The sequence below is a fragment of the Cimex lectularius genome, unplaced genomic scaffold (assembly GCF_000648675.2).
Source record: "Cimex lectularius strain Harlan isolate CLEC.00 unplaced genomic scaffold, Clec_2.1 scaffold20, whole genome shotgun sequence".
Lineage (NCBI taxonomy): Eukaryota > Metazoa > Arthropoda > Insecta > Hemiptera > Cimicidae > Cimex > Cimex lectularius.
The window spans coordinates 2,914,867-2,935,152 of record NW_019392641.1 but is presented as its reverse complement, the minus strand read 5'-3'; the positions used below and the strand labels follow the sequence as shown (position 1 = coordinate 2,935,152).

At 35.4% G+C, this 20,286-nt stretch overlaps 1 protein-coding gene across 1 annotated transcript in view; it reads right to left on the bottom strand.

The window, feature by feature from the left end:
- The window catches only part of LOC106661523 (angiotensin-converting enzyme-like), a 31,353-nt gene extending 11,865 nt beyond the window's left edge, over positions 1-19,488 (bottom strand). The window contains exons 1-3 of the mRNA XM_024229739.1: positions 19,382-19,488; positions 5,848-5,985; positions 2,107-2,265 (exon numbers count right to left, since the gene is read on the bottom strand). Of these exons, the coding sequence (XP_024085507.1) occupies positions 2,107-2,265; positions 5,848-5,985; positions 19,382-19,456 (372 nt within the window). The 5' untranslated portion in view covers positions 19,457-19,488. The remainder of the gene's footprint in view (positions 1-2,106; positions 2,266-5,847; positions 5,986-19,381) is intronic.
- Positions 19,489-20,286: the final 798 nt, after the last annotated feature.

The window sequence follows — 20,286 nt, the reverse complement described above, 5'->3', positions numbered from 1 at the left end:
AAGGGGTTGTTTAATCACGTCCGGAGGAATATCGCTTTCGGGTGAGTGTTGACGTCTAGAAACTAAACTTAATTTATTAAGCGAGAATGTAGTGGGTTCGACCCCGCTCCCAGGAATACTCGAATACTCTGAATGTGATCAGATTTCTATGTTTGTGGTGACGTATATATTGGGTTGTCCGGAAAATAATGCAGGATTTTGGTATTAAACAAAAAAAAAGAAACTAGTTACTTTAAAGCAATGTTCTTTAATCAAAATAATTTCCCATACTCTCAATACATTTCTCCCAACGTGTTGGTAACTTATTAATTCCGTCTGAGTAGAATTCAGAATTTTTAGAATTGATAAAGTCAATAAATGCATTTTCCAGTTCCGTTTGATTTTTGAATATTATGTGTTGTAAGTAGTGGTCCAGGTGTCTAAAAAAATGGTAGTCAGTAGGCGAGAGGTCCGGAGAGTAGGGTGGGTGAGGCAAAGTTTCATAGCCAAGCTCCAATAATTTTTGTGACGTTACACGTGACACATGTGGTCGAGCGTTGTCATGCAACAAAATGGGCCCTTTCCGATTGACCAAAGAGGGCTTCATTACTGCCAATTTCTGATGCATGGTATTAATTTGGTTACAGTATGATTCAGCATTGATGGTTTCGCCAGGATTTAAGAAGCTGTAGTGTATTAAACCAAATGAAGCCCACCATACCGTAACCATTACCTTTTTTTGATGAGTTGGGGGCTTTGGAAAATGTATTGGAGCTTCTCCTTTGTCGAGCCACTGTCCAGAACGTCTAGTGTTATCGTAGAGAATCCACTTTTCGTCACATGTAACAATTCTGGCCAGAAATGGGTCATTTTTGTTTCGACAAAGAAGTGATGCACAAACATCAAAGCGCTGATTTTTTTGGCGATCGTTTAATGAGTGTGGAACCCAATTTTCGAGTTTTTTCACTTTTCCAATCGCCTTGAGGTGGTCAGCGACGGTCGTTTTACTGACTTTGAGTTGCTCTGCAAGTTCTCGAACAGTTGTTTTGGGGTTTTCTTCCACCACTGATCGCAGAACATCATCATTAAGAGAGGAAGGCCTTCCACGACCTTCTTCATCTTCAAGGCTGAAATCTCCCTCCCGAAATTTTTTAAACCACCTTTGCACAGTGCACTCATTAACACAACCCTCGCCCCAGACTTGGTTAATGTTTCTAGCCGTTTGGGCTCCGCTTCGGCCGAGTTTAAACTCGTAAAAGAAAATCGTACGAAATTCTCGCTTTGACATTATAAGGATGACTGAATTATTTCCAAGTAGCGGAATGCTACAGAGGTAAACAAACAATATCATTTGGAAGAGGATTAATAAGTGTTGACATTCATACAAATGAGTAATCCTGTAAACGTAAACAGAATATTTTATATAGATTTTTTTTAATGAAAACTTAAAATCCTGCATTATTTTCCGGACAACCCAATACATATGTATGTGTACATATTTTGAGTCTATTCTGTATCTGACAACCTGAGATACAAACGAGAAGCTAACTTCTTAAGATATCAACTTAGTTTTCATATAAAATCAGAGAGTCAGTAACAGATTGACACGCACAAATGGCTGCAGGCTGAAAAATATGGGTGAAAAAAAGAAGAACACGCCGGCGATGACCTCAGCTGTTTGCCGGTCTATAAAATTCCTGCATTATTAAATTAATGATTGGTTTTCTAGTATGAAGTCAATTATTTATCCATTTTATTTATTTAAATCGTAGGGCGGTACTTTTAGTTTAGACAGCCCCAGTGCATTTCGGTTTATTGCATGCTCAGTACATGTTTATAATAAATCGTAAGTTTTGAATATGATGATATTTATTGACAGAGATTTAATTTTAGTTTATGCTTGTTTATCTTGTAGTCTTCGCAGTTGTGGATTAGATTTAGAGAACTATTGGAGAATTGGAGATATGCATTTCTTTTTATACCTCATTTATCATTTAAAAGTTTGATAATTGGTGCCTAACTAGGAGATTTGATGTTTTTTGGCTCTGCTCTTTGGACGTGGTTCTTTTTTTTGTCGATGAGATTTTCTGAAAGCCAGGATGGAAGGGCGGCGTTATTAGAGCTTACCTCGTTGAGCTTCGTTTCAGGAAGGGCGTTCCTGCCTCTGGTAGCTAACATCTGCAGTTGCCGACGAGCTACCGGGTCCGGCAGTAACGACCAGCTGAATCCGACGACCCTGTGCCAGGACGAACGTTCCAATTTGCTCTGCAGAGACAGAAGATCCGTCTGGAATAGGAAAAAAATCAATTAAAAATCCACGGTTCTTTCTATGCGGAATTAAGGATCGTGCGTGAAATGGCCGCGTTTCCATCACCTATTTGCATATTTTACGGTCTATCGACATTAAATTCCGGGAAGTGTAAAATACTGTCAGGCACAATGGAATCTCGTTAGTGTCCGATTTTTTACAAACACGATCATCGTGTTATTATGTGCCGTCATAATTGAAAAAAAGCTTTCGAAGATTATCGAATCAAATTTTACAGGGAGTGCAACCGTCCGGCGTTCGACGAAGGCTTGACGAATTAATTTAGGATGTAATGTAATTAACGATTAACCCTTCAAACCGTGGCGGGATTGGGACAGCTGAGTCGTCACAGTCTCAATCTCCGCCGGCGGATGAGCGCTGTTATTAAAATTACGTAATTGTGTTTTATTGTAATCAAGATTTTGATTTCGTCTTAGCAAGGATCGTTGGAACGCATCCTACGGTCTTATTCTCATTGGCCATTCTGGCCGGAACGTAGTCGAGTCGACCTTTTTGTCGGTCAGTCCGTTTCGATGTGCATTCTTGCATTCATAATTGTTTCAAAAGATGCAAAAAATTGTTTGAATTTCATTAGACGGCTTGCAATTCTGCCTTGGATTATGATATTGATTTGAAAAATTGTAATTTCTTACAAATCAATCCACTTTTACTCATATTTTGTTACCTGAACTTTTATTGTTATATTACAGATTCAATTCGTTTAACAGAATCGTTTCTAGTAAATTTAGTCATTGATGATTCGTATTGACGATGATTATATGTATATATATTATAATTTTTATATATTATATATATAATTTTAGATTTAAAAATATCCNTATATATATACACACAGTCAAATACTCAAGACTGTACCTAAAAAACAGACTGATGTGCAATCCCCACACACACACACATTATGTCATATGTCCGAACACCTTCAATTAGCCATCATTTTATCTTGTTGTCTTTTAAGTCTTGTGTGGGGATGTGGGGATTGCACATCAGTCTGTTTTTTAGGTACAGTCTTGAGTATTTGACTTGAATGGAAGTTGGTATCTCTTCGTTGTTAATGTACATTGGATGATAAGACTTCAATAAGCTCAAAATGTATTTGGATGAGTTAGAGCTTGGGTTAGAAGTGTTTATGCTTGTAAAGCATGCCCGGCTGCCAAACTCTATCACACGTCTGTGGTACATCTATGAATGCATCCAAGCAATATTCTTCATTCTCCAGACTAGTGGAAATACTGCCGTCAGTTCTGAAACCTTGTTGGATCTTGGAATGATGTCGAGAAGGATTAATGTTTCAAGTTCAAAGTAAGTTGGGCGTGTTGGGCTTATAAGAGGATTTGATGGAGATCGGGGAGTTGTAACTTTAGGATAACGACGGAATATTTCCTATTTGACACCGCCACCATACTTCCAAATCTCCTACAAAAGGTCATAGTTTTTCACCAGTCATCGACATCGACCACGACGACAAGGGTACTCGCAGCATTATCTTGATTCTCGCCTTCTAAACCCAGGAAAAAACGCCAACTGCTGCTCTCGGCTAATTGCTGCACTCGAGTCCCTTAAGCCTGTGTGGAGTCAACCGACTCACGGCCCCCGGACTTCAGCCAACGGTTCACTCGGTCACGGATCACCACCAACGCACACACGGTCCCGGCTTCGATTCATCGGCTCGACTCTACGAAACAACACCGGCCTTTTTCAGGGCCATCAAAAGTCCCAGTCCTTAAAGTTTTATTAACCACAATTTATAATTCCATCACTAGTGTTGACATTCAAGTCAATTCGGTCCTAAAAGTCTTCGTAATTGTCCAAGTCTTCTGATAAGTAGTCTTTTAATTCTTGTGTGGGGATTCCACGTCAGTCTGCTATCTAGGTACTGTTAGTTCTAACCATTTGCCTGGAATGGAGTTGTCTCTTCTTATAGCAGTATTAACTTTTACTCACGACTTCGTCCACGCAGGACTCTGTTTTAATGTACCTTTCAACAGATGCAGAGTGCTAGTATGGCTTTCTAATATGATGTCGCGTTTCTCAAATTTTTCTTTTCCTCAGTTCACTTTGTTCCTTACATGGTAAAAAATTGTCCATATGTTCCCCTTTGGGATGAAATTTCAAAAAATCTTTCTTAGAGGCTATCCATGTCATAGCAATTCACTGTCGTAATTTCAGCCCTTTCGATTTAGCGGTTTGGTCTGTGCGTAATCTGTCAGTCAGTCACGGAACTGTTTTATATATATAAAAGAACAATTTGTAATTTGTATAATTCATTTCAAGATACAAATGAATGTGTGGTGATTAGTGACCGTTAATCGATATTTATTTAGAAATCGTGAGATGCGGTCTGGTGTGATGTAGGCTTCAGAAAAGCATTTTCTTTATCGTGCCACGTTTCGATCTTTATTGAGATCATCTTCAGGGCTCAAAATGTTTGTCTTCTGTGTAATTGTGCCATTCTGACGATTTATAAATAAATACAAATGAATATTAAAACAAATTATGTAGGTTTTGTTATTGTATATTTTTCTTTATAGCTTTCGTAATCTATTCGCCAAAGAATTGTAAAAAATTAACTTAATCAAGAATTGGCTTTATTTTTATATTCACTAATTTCGTGGTCCGCTTGACCAATTAATATATTACAATTAATTAAGGTTTTTAGTTGAGATAAAAAAAGTCAATGGCACGAGTGGGATTCGAACCCATGATCTTCGGCTTGATACGCCGCTGCTCTACCAGATACCAGCAGCGGCGTATCTAGCCGAAGATCACGGGTTCGAATCCCGCTCGTGCCATTGACTTTTTTATCTCAACTAAAAACCTTAATTAATTGTAATTTATTTTTATAATTCATTCCTTTGTGCCAGAGATTTTTATCTACACTCTGTATTTCTCCAATTTGAAGAATTAGGTTCTATTGAGGAACAATTGACGCACTGTTTCAGAAAGCTTTTCTACCGAATCTCCTATGGAATTTTCCCTTCGAAACAGTTTTTTTTCTGTGTGTTAATTATTTAAGACTAGTGAACGTATTGGAATGACTTAATGGATGACACTTTTTTGTAGTTTTGGTATCAATCCGGCGGGGGTGTTGGCCAGATTTCGGGTGAGCTGTTTTACACAATGCCAAAATCGTTTGCCGCTTCAGGTAGTTCATTGTCAAAGTGAGTCGTCACGGCAGGACCGGTATAAAAATTCACTTTTCTATCCGAATAGCGAACTGTTTGCCTGCCGGTGGGTGGTATTTCCGAATAAAACTCTCTTACGTCTCAATTATTTGTTTTTCTTCACTGAGTGACTCGGAGTTCGTTTAAATAATTTTTTTCCAGCGTTTTAAAAGCCCGTGGAGAAAATGTAAGAGCAAGTGAAAACGCGTTTTGTTTTTGCCTGGTACAATTAGGTCGGGTCCTCGTTGGAATGATAAGTGTAAATCAACGAACCAAGGCCTGTATTCTGTGCGGGTCGGTTTCACCCCGGCACCAGAAACCGAGAAACACAGGAATTAGAATATCTATTTACTATGAAAATGTCTCAATACAACTCACCATCCGCTTTTTGTTGGACTCGGTCAGATTGGTGACGTAGGCCCATTGTGCTTCCGTGACCCTCGTGCACATCGAGGTCGCCTCGATGTCGTACTCTCTGAGGAAGTCGATGGCATCTCCGAGATTACTGTTAACCCCCTGGAACAGAAAATTAAATTTGAAATTGCAGCACGTCGATAAAAACTTTACCAATAAACGTTATCACCGGAACGTTTGACCTGAAGTAGACAAACCTTTATTCGTCAATTCTCATAGTGTTGAACTTTGTAGAAGTCCGATAGTGTCGACACATTTGTGATTGGAAGTTCAAGCAGATTGTCAAAGTGGTAAATGCTCGTTTTTAGGTAAATGAACAGTACACATTAATTCATTTCAACCTTAAGAAAACCGCGTGAAACAATTGCTTTCACTCATGTCAAAATAAAATTATTATCTGATCATAACAGGTCATTGCCATTGCTTAGCAGGAAGACGTAAGGAATCTTCAACTAGGGGAAAGAGATCATGTATATATACATCATATACATGCAATAATATTATCTAGATGCAAGAACTGAATTATACGTCCACAAGTAACGATTTTCCTAGAGCAACTATGCGGGCTACACTAATCATTAAAAGAAATGATAAATGATGGAGTGAGTGTGGTGTTCAATACTTTTTAAAAGGATAGTTCCTACTCACAGTAAGTTGTTTTGCTACGATCCGGATTTCGAGCCTTTTAGCTCATCATCAGGTTGAAGGACTTCCACAACCACGTCTCTCGACATGAATTGCCAAAGTGAANTGATGAGCTAAAAGGCTCGAAATCCGGATCGTTGCAAAACAACTTACTGTGAGTAGGAACTATCCTTTTAAAAAGTACTAATCATTAAATGTACTTGCGACCATAATGATGATAGTAACATTTACCATGTTGCCAACTTAGATGATTATATTAATTTAAATTTTTTTTCTTTTTTATTATAACAATATTTTTAAAAACGTGGAGCTTATCTCAAAGGATAAGCTAATCCCCTACCGCAGGCTCGGGCAGTGCGAGCTGAGCTACGAAAGGACGAGGAAGGACTCTCTCTCAATTTTGGTTGAAGGCACCTGCTCTTTTTTATGTAAATGGCAAGGAGAGTGCGTATGTCATAGATCACATATTTTTACTTTTATTTTTTCAACTCAAAATACATTTATTTTTTTGAAGGCCTTGTTATAATTTATTTGGATCAGGTCCCAATTTTTGTCTTTTCCGTTTAATTTAATTGAGTTTGTGGCACAAATATTTTTTCTTATTTTTATTTTACACTCGCAAGGAAACGAGTTTGCATCGTGTGAAGGGGATTCACCATAACAACCCTCATCAACGATTCGGAAAAGATCTCAAAGGTAGTGTTATGATAAGTAAGAGCATTATATAAAAAGTTGGAAGCCATAGGGTCAGATTCTCTTTCCGCCAAAATAGATAATATTAATTTAAATTTATTACGATTTCTTTGCGCTATTGGAAATAATTTTTGTAGAAAATTTATGATAGAATGGGGGTGGTATAATTTGAAAAATGGCAAAGAACGCAACTTACTTTCTAAAGTGTGTGATAAAAAGGCTTTATTTTTATCTTTTTGTTATTTTTTGCACGGTTAAATGGATAGAAATCAGAACTCGATTCGCTAGTGGAGGCGTCATCATCAGTTGCTTGAAGAGCACTGAAATCGGGGAAATCCTGAACATGTGGTTTAGCTAAAAAGGTTGAATTTATGGGCAATTGCTTTACTGTTTTGTTTGTGTGCGTTTGTAAATGTTCATATTTCTGAATGATCTTTGAAATTTCTGTTGACTGTAAAGAGGATTCGTTTAAGGCTATTTTTAAGTTAGTAAGATTGATGTCTTCTATAATTTTTTTATGAATGTCCGGAGAGGAAGGCAACATAGATTTGCTACATGAGGGTGGTTCCGAAGTCTGAAATCCCCCCGAAGAAGTAGGAAATTTTTGTTGAGCAATGTTCCTTATAGCCTCACAAAACGCTGTTTTATTACCCTCTGCACAAAATTTTTCAGCCTCTTGCGTGATAGAATCTAATAAAGTGGTTACTGTACTCTCCCTAATAGCTTCTTGAAATTCATGTTTCGTGCAACTTTTATAATTGTGAGATGATTTCTTTTTATTTTTACCCATTGTAATTTAGTTAAACTATATATACCAAAAAATGAATGGAAATATTAAAATATGAATATAATACAAAATAAAATTTTAACTCCCTATCAACCAATGATAAATGAAGATTTTAGAATATGAATATAATGCAAAGTAAAATTTTTAACTGTTTAAATTTTAACCTAACAAAAAATAATAAATGGAAATTTTAGTGAATGAATATAATACAAGGTACACTAATTTCGTGGTCCGCTTGACCAATTAAATCATTATAATTAATTAAGGTTTTTAGTTGAGATGAAAAAAACTTAATGGCACGAGAGGGATTCGAACCCACGACCTTCGGCTAGATACGCCGCTACTCTACCAGGCAAAAGGAGGGAAAACACATAAGGTGGGGTTGAGAGGAGGAGTTGATGTCCGAGTGGATCGAGGTCACAATAGCTCAGGTGGTAGAACAGCGGCGTATCTAGCCGAAGGTCGTGGGTTCGAATCCCTCTCGTACCATTAACTTTTTTTCATCTCAACTAAAAACCTTAATTAATTGTAATAATACAAGGTAATATTCTAAATGTCTAACAAAAAAAAAAAATGTTCTTAATGAAATAATTCTTAAATTTGTAAATAAATAATTAAATTATAAAACATTCAATAATATTACTTTTTTATTTGCACGTGTGAAAGTATCGCTCGCTACCAATATTTATAACGTGTTAGGGTGAATCCCCTTCACACGATGCAAACTCGTTTCCTTGCGAGTGTAAAATAAAAATAAGAAAAAATATTTGTGCCACACACTCAATTAAATTAAACGGAAAAGACAAAAATTGGGACCTGATCCAAATAAATTATAACAAGGCCTTCAAAAAAATAAATGTATTTTAAGTTGAAAAAATAAAAGTAAAAATATGTGATCTATGACATACGCACTCTCCTTGCCATTTACATAAAAAAGAGCAGGTGCCTTCAACCAAAATTGAGAGAGAGTCCTTCCTCGTCCTTTCGTAGCTCAGCTCGCACTGTTGAGCCTGCGATAGGGGATTAGCTTATCCTTTGAGATAAGCTCCACGTTTTTAAAAATATTGTTATATTATTAATATGAGAAATGTCCATTTTTGGGTACTTGATGATAATAACATTTACCATGTCGCCAACTTAGATAATTATATTCATTTAATATATATTTTTTTTTTATTAATATGAGAAAATCCATTTTTGGGCACTTGAAAACAGTTTAACGGGCTACTTAGCAAATATGAATATTTACATCCTGCAATAAACAGTTGTAAATTCTCTGTTTTATTTGGATGTAGTCATGCTCTTTTTATTTTATTTTACTTGTAACAACACAAGCGATTTTTTATGCTTGCAGATGAGATTATTCTCCTACACAAGCAAAGAATATTACTACTTTTCATTATACGGAATTGTAATTACGGAGTTGGAGGGAGAAAGAGAGAGAGAGAGAGAGAGAGAGAGAGAGAGAGAGGGAGAGAGTGTGTGAGAGAGAGAGAGAGTAGGAAAGTTTCTTCATGAGCCAAGACCTATGAAAACCAACCGCGCGTAAGACTTTCGACATCAGTCGGCGGCGAACTTCTTAAGGAAGCTGTGAAAGTTTCTATCAAACCTTCTAGAGAACGTGTGGCACATTTTAGCACTAGTAGCACAACATTTGTGATGTAGTAAATGTTAAACGGTTCTCTATGTGGGTCCCGCATGTAAGCTGCTCAAAAATCAATATGTTTCTCTTCTTCCATGGCACAAAAAAATAAGCATTTTCTTGGATTTGATCTTCGACATCAGGTCAGTGGCTACAAGTCAACCTTCCTCATGGTCACATGCCATAATTGAATTTTAATCAAATAAAAATCAATGATGGTTGTGTGGTGATCTGTGGTTGTGGTGACCCAACGATATATTAAAAAATGGACCAAATGAGTTAAAATTTGATCAACTACACTGATGGTCAGGATGTCATGTTTGAATAAAAACTGTGAACCGATCAAAAAAGTTTGATTATGAAATCCTCGAACGTACGCTTTATTTCGCAGATCAGATCTTGAGCCACCGCCAGCTTTTACAAAGCTTGGACAACTTGTCTAAATTAATCCGAGGTTAAACAAGCCTCTTATTGTAATTTTTTGATTGGTTTTATGTCATATCTCAACATTTATCCAACTTGGTATCATAAACCTAGTAGTCGATAAAAATATGTAAATCAAGTTACACTTGAATTTTTTCAGAAAAAAAAGACTTTTGTACATATCGGAATGGTACAAAGAGTAATGAAATTCAGAAAACGTCCATAACCAATTTTTCTACTCATTTTTTGTCCTTCATATTTAGCAGTTCTTCCAACCAGCCTTAACATAACAGATCTTCTGAGTGGTACTTCTATAATAATGAATATAAATTGACCCGTCGACCCTTGTTAAAAGAACAAGTACGCGTTCTAGCAGGAACTTGTGATTCGACGGCCGTTACTCAAAGCCAGTGATTATTATTTTGCTACGCCTGATCTATTGACCTAAATCATCTTCGTACTGCAACCTTGGCGGAATGACCAGAAGATCCTTGGGTGACCGAAAACAATGGGTCACACCCAGGGTGGGGAGGCGCTCCCAAATCGGCCGCGCCCTCATTCGTACTCGTTTTTTCCCCAAGGGGGGATCTCGGCTTTCCGGCGAAATTATATGAGTCAACTGCCGGAGAGAGAGAGAAAAAGAAAGAAAAGAGAGAGAGAGAGAGGGGGGAGAGAGAGAAAGAGATAGATAGATAGAGAGAGTGAGAAAGAGAGAGAGTGAGTCAGAGGGAGAGAGAGAGAGAGAGTGAGAGAGTTAGAGAGAGAGAGAGAGAGAGAGAGAGAGATGGACAGACAAACAGCAAGACAGGCAGAAAGACAGACAGAGAAAGAGACTGCTCGTTCACATTTCTCGGTCTGCAGTAAAAATTAATTATCAACAAGGTGTGCATTAAAAACTTAGAATAACACCAAAGAACATTTCTGGAAATAAGATTAATTCGATTCTCGTAAAGAATTAACTCGATCATTAACACAATACAATGCAATGGACTATAATTATATTGCAGATAGTGTAGCCAACTACATTGCTCATCGCCAATCCTGTCATTATTTCATGTTCTTCTCTTTTATTCTTTGCATTTTATTCCTACTAATTTATTTTAGTGACGTTGCAGTCTCTTCAATCACACTGCCCAGAACGCGATACTCCTCGGGGTCGTAGGGCGAGAAGCTTCTTCATTCACGCTAATAAATTACATTCTCATACCTGACTTCATTTACACTGCCCAAGAGTACTCAATGACCTCGAGGTCTCTCCTTCCACAGTAATAAATTTTTTTCAATTAATTAATCTTTAATTAAGGTTTTGGTTGAGATAAAAAAGTCAGTGTCACGAGCGGGATTCGAACCCACGACCTTTGGCTAAATACGCCGTTAGTCTACCAGTTGAGCTATAGTGACTTCGATCCGCTCGGACACCAACTTGCCATCTTAACCTATCTTTCTAATTTTCCCTCTATTTTCAAATGTCGTGTAATCTATTTGATTCTCGGCGCCAAATGAAATGGCCACGGAGAGCATTAGTGAAGTATACTTCATTTTGCTTATTACATCTATTAGTTTTCGTGGTCCGATTTGAAAAATGGCAAAAAGGAGGGAAATTCAAAAGGTGGGGTTGAGATGTGAAGTTAGTGTCCGAGTGGATCGAAGTCACCGCTCATGTGACAGAGCAACGGCGTATTTAGCCGAAGGTCGTGAGTTCGAATCCCGTTCGTGAAACTGACTTTTTTATCTCAACTAAAAACCTTAATTAATTGACAGATATTAATTGGTCAAGCGGTCCACGAAAACTAGTGAATAGTTACTAGAAATGATGAATGGTGGGGTGAGTGCGGTGTTCAAGCCTTTTTAAAGAGATGTTGCTACTCACAGTAAGTTGTCTTTCAACGATCCGGATTTCGAGCTTTTAGCTCATCATCAGGTTGAAGGATTTCTACAACCACGCCACTCGCCGATATCCCCGCCAACGCAACCTTCCATGAGAATCTGGTTTTTAATGCCGCTCATTTTTGAACGTGCGAAAAGCGGGAATTATAACACGAGTAAATATATTAATAAATACTGTAAGAAATTAATTATAAATTGGCGATTAAAGATACCAATTAAATTAAAATAATACCTTAATAATTAATAAAAATTAACTTAATTAATTTGATTATTTTGAACGTCTAAAATTATTTATGTACATATTTAAAATATGAAAAGAATTTATTTGGTCAATCGGATCACGCAACCTAATAGATGTCATAAATTACATCATTTGCTAATCAACCATAAAGGTATATAAGTTGTATTATGTTGGTTGAACTTTTTTCTTGCATGTGGACCATAATTGATGAATAATGTAATATGTTGCCCTAAGACTTTATGAAGCTTCCCCCATTTTGCCTAATTTCTTCGACCAATTATCATACAAAAGACTCCGGATAATAAAAATAAATAATATTACAAGACGATATATCAAAACTTCAATATGTTTTATATTTCGTTGAAAAAGAGTTGATCGTAGTAAAGACGAGCTTATTTTATGCAGCTGCTCCAAACAAAACCAACCCAAAAAATAGCCAAACTAAGCGAAACCCTAATAACACGCGCATACTCTAGATTTAGTTTACAAAAACGAAAGTGACAGGGATTGATTTAACATCGTAAGGACTTTTCGAGGCGAGGTTGTTGCATTAACACCGACACACTGAAGCTTTTGAGTTTTAATCCTCCGGAACGGCCTGTCAAACCGGTTGCTACAACAAAGTATACATGATACGCTGTTTTATCATAAACGAATATTTCGGACTGTACGATTTTTTCAATATGTAAATACACCGAGAGTCACAAACCTGACCACCTTTAATATTTTTTAATTATCTCTTAAACAATCCTCCATTGATCTCCTTAGAACAATATTTGGTTCGTAAGGATTGGAGGTAAACAAAACACAGATAAAATCTCCCATTTGTCTTTACAATTGGTTTTTCTAAATAAATTTTTTAAAAGTCTATCTCTTTGTTGCCTTTCTGTAAAGCTTCCGGTGGTTTGATATTTTTTAAGTCGTACGATTATGAAGTTTCAAATTTGTTTGAGTGATGGTTATAAGTGATGCAGATTCGACTAGAATCATAGCATTGTTGGAAAATATAAAAAGTGACGCGTATGTTGCCAGAGAGCTTAACAGAACAATTGTCCGAAAGGTCTTCCATCGCTACCAAGGTACTGGAGGTTAATCTAGAAGGCATGGATCAGGTCGCCATCTTGTCACATCAACTGTGAGAACAAACTTGGTATGGTCTGGATGGAAAAACAACTCCAATTTTTATTTGCCAAGCTTCCGACCTACTGTAAGGTTTATTTTGTAAGGCATCATCAGGGCTATCTTAAGATGCCTACAATTTGACATAACTTAGTTGATGAAAAGAGATTTTTTTTTTTCAAAAAAGATGGTAAAAGGTGATGGGAACTGCGTCTATATTCTGAGAAATATGAACCCATTTATTGCTAACTTAATTGTCAATTTGTAGACATCTTTTAGATTGTTTTGCCCTGATGATGGCCTTACAATAAGTCGAAACCTTGGCAGATAAAAATTAAAGTTGTTTTCACAAACAAACAGTACCTATTGTTCAGATAATGGTGGTATGACAATTTAATAGTGAATATCCCGGATTACAATTTAAAAAAATAAATTTAATCAAAATATTCTTCAGTTTTAAGTTATTATTACTTAACGAAGTACTTGATGGTTGAGATAACTTTCGTTTTTCCTTGTTCTTTTTTCCATCTAGATCGATAGGGCAACTTTAAGTTAGAAAATTGTAAAGCTAGTAAATTGCAATTACTATTATTCAATTATTAATAATATAAAATATATTATTAAGCAAGATGGAAGACCCTTCGGAAATTGTTCTGGCAACATACGCGTCACTTTTTCCATTTTCCAACAATGCTATGATTCTAGTCGAATCTGAATATAAAATATTATTAATAATCAATAGGTAATAAGGTATGCAAAATTATTATTTTTATTAAATATAATTAAACCCTATTTGATTATATAATAGATTATACGGTATTAAACTTAAGTATGTTTGTTGTTATCGAAGTTTAAGTTACATTACTAGCTTTACCTCTCGGTTGGAAGTCCTGAAAAAGCAAAGTACATATTGAAATATTCAAAGATGTGATTATTTTTGTTGGCACATTTTGGTTCAGGACGTAAAAAAATGAACAATACAACATTACCAGCTTCAGCTACTTTCCAGGGTTCGAAAGTTACGACATGAGCACTATTGTGATGTATGAGTAACAGTATATGGGGTTAGTAGAGCGTGCAAAGCTTAGCATTGGAACCGAAGGGGCTTCGTGGGCGTTTCAACCGTGCAAAATGTGCCCAAGGGGATCCACGATTTTGTCAAATTTTCAAATAGATCGAAACAGGAGTTTTTCTGGTTTGACGGCTTGTTGCTTGTGGTGTTATGATGTGACAGTGACTTGGCAATACATGTATCCGGCAGTTCTGAGAGCAATATCTGCTATTTGGTTAAAGCGAATACGACGATAAGAAGTGAATGATCTTTCCTGATTCGAATCTACACCGCCATCCATTTGTTCCGGGCAACAGGTGGAGAAATGTTGGCCGATAACATCTATAACAGCCGCACGAAGGCGCTTCTTTAATCGCCCGTTTGCTACAAAACACCGCCATGAATATAAAAAAGTTCAAGTTTCAAAATTTATATTTTAAATATAACAAGTTAAAATTTGAAACCGTTATATTTTCAATTCTATTTTTACATACGGCTTGTTACAAAATATTGTGTAAACAGTATTGTAACAGCAACGATTTTGTGTTATACTTTCACTGTCTGTTTATAAATCATAGTTTTTTTTACAGGATGTGAGTTACAAAAGCCAAATTTAGTTGAAGATGAATGTAAGTTCGATACATCTCTCATGGTTAAAAATAAGTAATCAAATAAAAAATAAGTCAATAAATTATGATAACTTAAAAGAAAGAATTCAAAATAAAAAGTTCCATTAAAATGAAGTATTTTTTATGGACAAGTTTTGCACAATATGGACAGGTTTTGCAAGATAACAGCAATATTTAATCTATCAAAAAGTAATAATAATAATAATAAAGTGGGAAGTTTATGGTCCGGCAAACAGCTGAGGTCATCGCCGGCCCTCTGCGTCTTTTCCTTAGTTTTCTCTTCTTTCGCGCATATTTTGTTTTAAACTGCAGCCATTTGAGCGTCTCGATCTAGTTACGGACTATCTGATTCAAATATATACTACGTTGATATCTTGGAATGCTAGTCTCTCGTTTGTACCTCAGGTTGTCTAATACAGTATAGAAACAAAACATACAATTTTATACATCATCACACGATATAAACAGAAATCTGGTCACATTCACTCCTCCAGAATACTCGATATTCCTCGGGGCGCGGTTATAAGTAACCCCTTCCTTTCACGCTAATAAATTACTTTTCCTCTCCAGACGTCATCACCTTAGAACAATATTTGGTTCATATAAGGATTCGAGGTAAACAAAACACTCACCCCAGAGTATTCGATATTCCTCAGGGCGGGGTTATAAGCAACCCCTTCCTTTCACTCTAATAAATTACATTCATTACAATAAATTAACACAACACAACACTCGATAGAAACATAAAATTCTCGTCATATTCACTCCCCCAGAGTACTCGGTATTCCTCGGGGCGGGTTATAAGCAACCCCTTACATTCACGCTAATAAATTACTTTTCCTCTCCAGAAGTCATACACTCACCCCAGAGTACTCGATATTCCTCGGGGCGGGGATATAAGCAACCCCTTCCTTTCACGCTAATAAATTACATTCATTCCAATAAATTAACTTAAAGTCAAACACAGACACAACACAAAAACACATAACAAAACTATACACATTTAAAAATCCCTACAGCCCTGAGGTACCGGAACAGCGATCTGTGCCCGCTGCCGTGCCCCAAGTATACGCACAGGTCCGATGACATGCCAAAATATTGTCTATATACATCAAGCCTTCTACAATTGAAAAGGTGCTCGACCGTTATTCTATCCTTGCACAACGGGCACTTACGCGGTCGCTTTCCGGCCAGAAGATGTCCGTGAGTTATTCCTGTATGACCTATACGTAGTCTGTCAGTATGGCCTTTTTATTTTTCGAACCGTTCTCCGTGGACCAGGGACCGACTTCTTTTTCAACCTGCCAACGTTTGGCAGGGTTATTTCTATTTCTACGAGCCGAGCGGTTTAAATCGTAACAATAAACAATTCATATTTTTGATATAGTTAATATCAGTCTTCAAAATTATAATCTTAGATTAAAAATCAGGTTTAATTTAAAAGAAAACATTCATTTCCTTCTTCAAGGTTTTAAGAAATACATGGAATTACGCTTCAAAACATAGGTTTCAATATAAATAACAAAATGTATTCCAGTCACTTTTTAAATTAATGTAGATTAGCTATCACAATATACTAATTGTGGAGTTCCATCGGGAGGTATTTTACTAAAATTTTCTGATAAAATATTGGCATTCGCTGATGGCATTTCTATACATTTTTTCTAGCAAAATTTATGATGTTATACTAAAAAATATCAATAATGGAATATTGTAATTGTGGTTAAAAGTGTAAAACTAAAATAATAGTGTGTCAGATTATAAACTTTTCTAATGAAATGAAATATTTGGCGATAAGTTTTGGTAATATATTTAAATTTAGATTTTACATTGATGTTTTGATTTAAAAAAAAATTTAGAAAATTATCTTATAAATATAAAATTTTAAGAAATATTTCTCAGCCAGATTTAATGAAGTCTGTTTATCTGGTATTGACACAATCCTTGGTAGTATATATCATAGTTTGGGTAAGTACACAAAATCTATAATTTCTTTGTTAATTATTGCTCAAAATTTTATAATAAAAATATTACTAAATAAATATAGAATGCACAACAAAATTTACATTGAATTTAAAGTTCAAAAGTCAAACAATTATTTCAGATGTACTCAAGTGTTCATATGAATAAACATAAGCTTGCCTATTATGGACTTAAAGTACTTTACAAAATCAAATATTTTAATAAAATAAATGAATTTGAGCCTAACGTAAACATAACATTATAATGAAATAGAAGTGTAAATAGAATATTGACTTGACTTAGTTTGGGGCTGAAATGACCCAGATGTCGGAAGCCCCAGTAAAAAAAAAAAAAAAAAAAAAAAAAATTCATTCTTCACGACAAAATTGATATAAATTCTTTTTCCTCTTATATTAAATTTAAATTTTTTTTTATAATTAAATAGAAAACAATGTAATTAAAAAAGTATATATAATAATATATATTATTAAAGGAGAGAAATTTTTTTGATTGTATTACATATTAATACAATAATTATTTAAAAAATTTCACAAAAAGACAATACTCAAATAAATCGTAAGTATACTGGCTACCACTAATTTGTTCTAATTTGTTTTAATCTATGCTTTGTTCAAATTTGGTAATGCATAGGTTAGCTAATAGTTAATGTAATTTGTGAGCCGACAACTCCTGCTCTCATACAGAACTTAAACTTACAGAAAGCAGGCAGTTTATTAGAATTCAGAACCCGAAATACTTTTAAATGGGATTTTTTTGCAAATACACCGATACCCCGAGGGTTGATATGACTTTTGAATTGACGTAATGTCGAAAAAAGATGACTACAACATTTTTTTTAGCGTTTTGCTAATTTAGTCGGAAGAAAACCAAACTGATTATTAACAACTTTATTATTTTTCCAAAGAAATTTAATTAATCGAATTATGATACATTTTCCATGATTTTTTTCTTTAGGATAGGGATAAAGAAATGGGTCGATAGTTGTTGGTATCTAATTTTGATTTTGTAAATAATGGTATAACATTATATTCGTTTAAAATATACCCCAGTGAAGGATATAAATTAAAAGTATAAAGAAGCGGAGGATTGACATAGGTTGAAATCAATTTAAGTAGACGGTTTGTTAATTGGCCGACGTTTCGAAAGTATTACTTACTTTTTCAATTGAACTTGAACGCCTATAAACAATAATCGGTTACCCAAAAAATTATATTAGATCATAATATATATATACATATAAACTCACTTCCTTCGTCAAGCTTTCAAGGAATGTATGCCCTTCATCAGGACTTTGATGATTTTATTTACATAATTTTATATATATATATATTTAATTTTTAAATATGTAATTATAGTATTAAGGCAATAATTTGACCATATTTATTATTTTATAGAATTACAAGCATTTTACTCTACTTAAATATATAAGCATGAGACCTAGCGAGTATCTGTTCCTTTTTTTGGATCATAATATCAAATGACATTAACATACATTACATACATTAATTACGGTCATTTCTCTCTTTTATTTTTTATTTATTTATTTTTGTTTGACAGGGGCTTTGGACATGTAGGTCATTTCAGCCCCCAACCCGAACATACACTCATACGCTCTCAACGTTCGATGGGCGATGATGACGTTATATTTCACCCTCACGCCTCGCCATTCACGCTAATAAATACATGCACTCAGACAAAACATATAGACACATTATACATAAGACATATTATATACAATTAAAAAAAAAAATTTCCCCCAAAAAGCGGAAGAAACTCGCTATAGTGCTCGAGTACCATTTTAACATAGAATGGCATGCCTACACGCTCCCTGTAGGGACAATAGACATAATTTCCAAAATAAACAATTACTAAAAAAAAAGTCATCACATTTTATTTAATGCTTAACAAAAGTTTATAAATTATAGAAACTTCAGCAGTGTTTGCTCGTACCTTGTTATTGTCATATCAGATCTTAGCCTTAAAAATGATCAAAATTTTCCAAAACGCATTAAAAAAATACATATAAGGCAAGAACAGGCGGACAAATATGTCTGCCATTACATTTTAAAAACGACCCCACAACTATACTTCTTTTTTATTCATCTTCTTTATTATATACACACAATGGTAATAAAACGTGTTTTTTCGTTAAAATCAAACAGAGTTCCAACCAAATTTTAACGAAAAGCTGAGTTTTTTGTGATGGCTTGATTCTGGAGGCTCTAAATCTGTATTAACAAGGATTGAATTTTAAGCTTTCACACGGTTGCCTTGCACAGTACTCAGTAAATACTTGCGATTGTTAATTTTTTATGATTATTAAACTTTTATGACTTTTGATACAAGCCGATGAAAATAATTCCAGATAATATGTGACTTCTTTTTAAGGAAACGTTACCTCGACAAATGTCCTATCGTGTGCGTAAGCGGCGGCGGTCAGGAAGACGCAAGTTGCCAACCAACAGGGCACCATCTCGACGACTAGCTTCCAGGTTCCAAGCCGTTCAGAACCCCTTCCTCCTTCTTGGCCGACACCCCCACCGTCTTGCCTATTCGTGAAAATCACTCACCTATAACGCATTTGAAATTATGCCAGGTAGCGATCCTTATAATCAGTTTACGTTAAAGGTCAGGGTTCGGTGTGAGCATTTATTCATCTTTCTTTAATGGGATTTCACTGATTGAACGAGCATGAATGAGGCAATGATATGATAATAATATACTTTTGTGTATAAAATGAACTAGACACTCAAACTCCTCCGTAATGGATTTTGCCATACATAATTATTCAGTCTGATTCGCATCGATCTGCACGAAATTTATAATAAACATATCAACTTACGATCATCGACGTAGCCTCTTCATTTAAATATGTGAAAGAAATTTGAATGATCTAAGAGACAACAAAGACCTCCAAGGGACAAAATGAGCTCACATCATGCAGGTCAGTTTCTGCTACCATTATTTCCCCTTATAATTGTTCATTCTTAAAATGCTGTTGCTAATATTGAAGAGGAACGAAAAATTAATACCTGACCTATTTAAAATCGTAACATCGACAGATCAGGTGCGCCATATCAAATGTTAGTATACCAAGGCTAAAGGAGTCATATAATAAGACCAAAAAAGCTCTTCTCACCTCAATATGAAAAACCGTGAATTATAGCGAGAACCTATGCGGTGATTAAATGCAAACGCACATTCTACAAGTTGTAAGAATTTTGAGGGTTTCGATGTTATAAAAATGTTTCTTATGACGTTTCAGACCATTTTGGTCTGCCACCCTAGCTACTCGTCATAGTC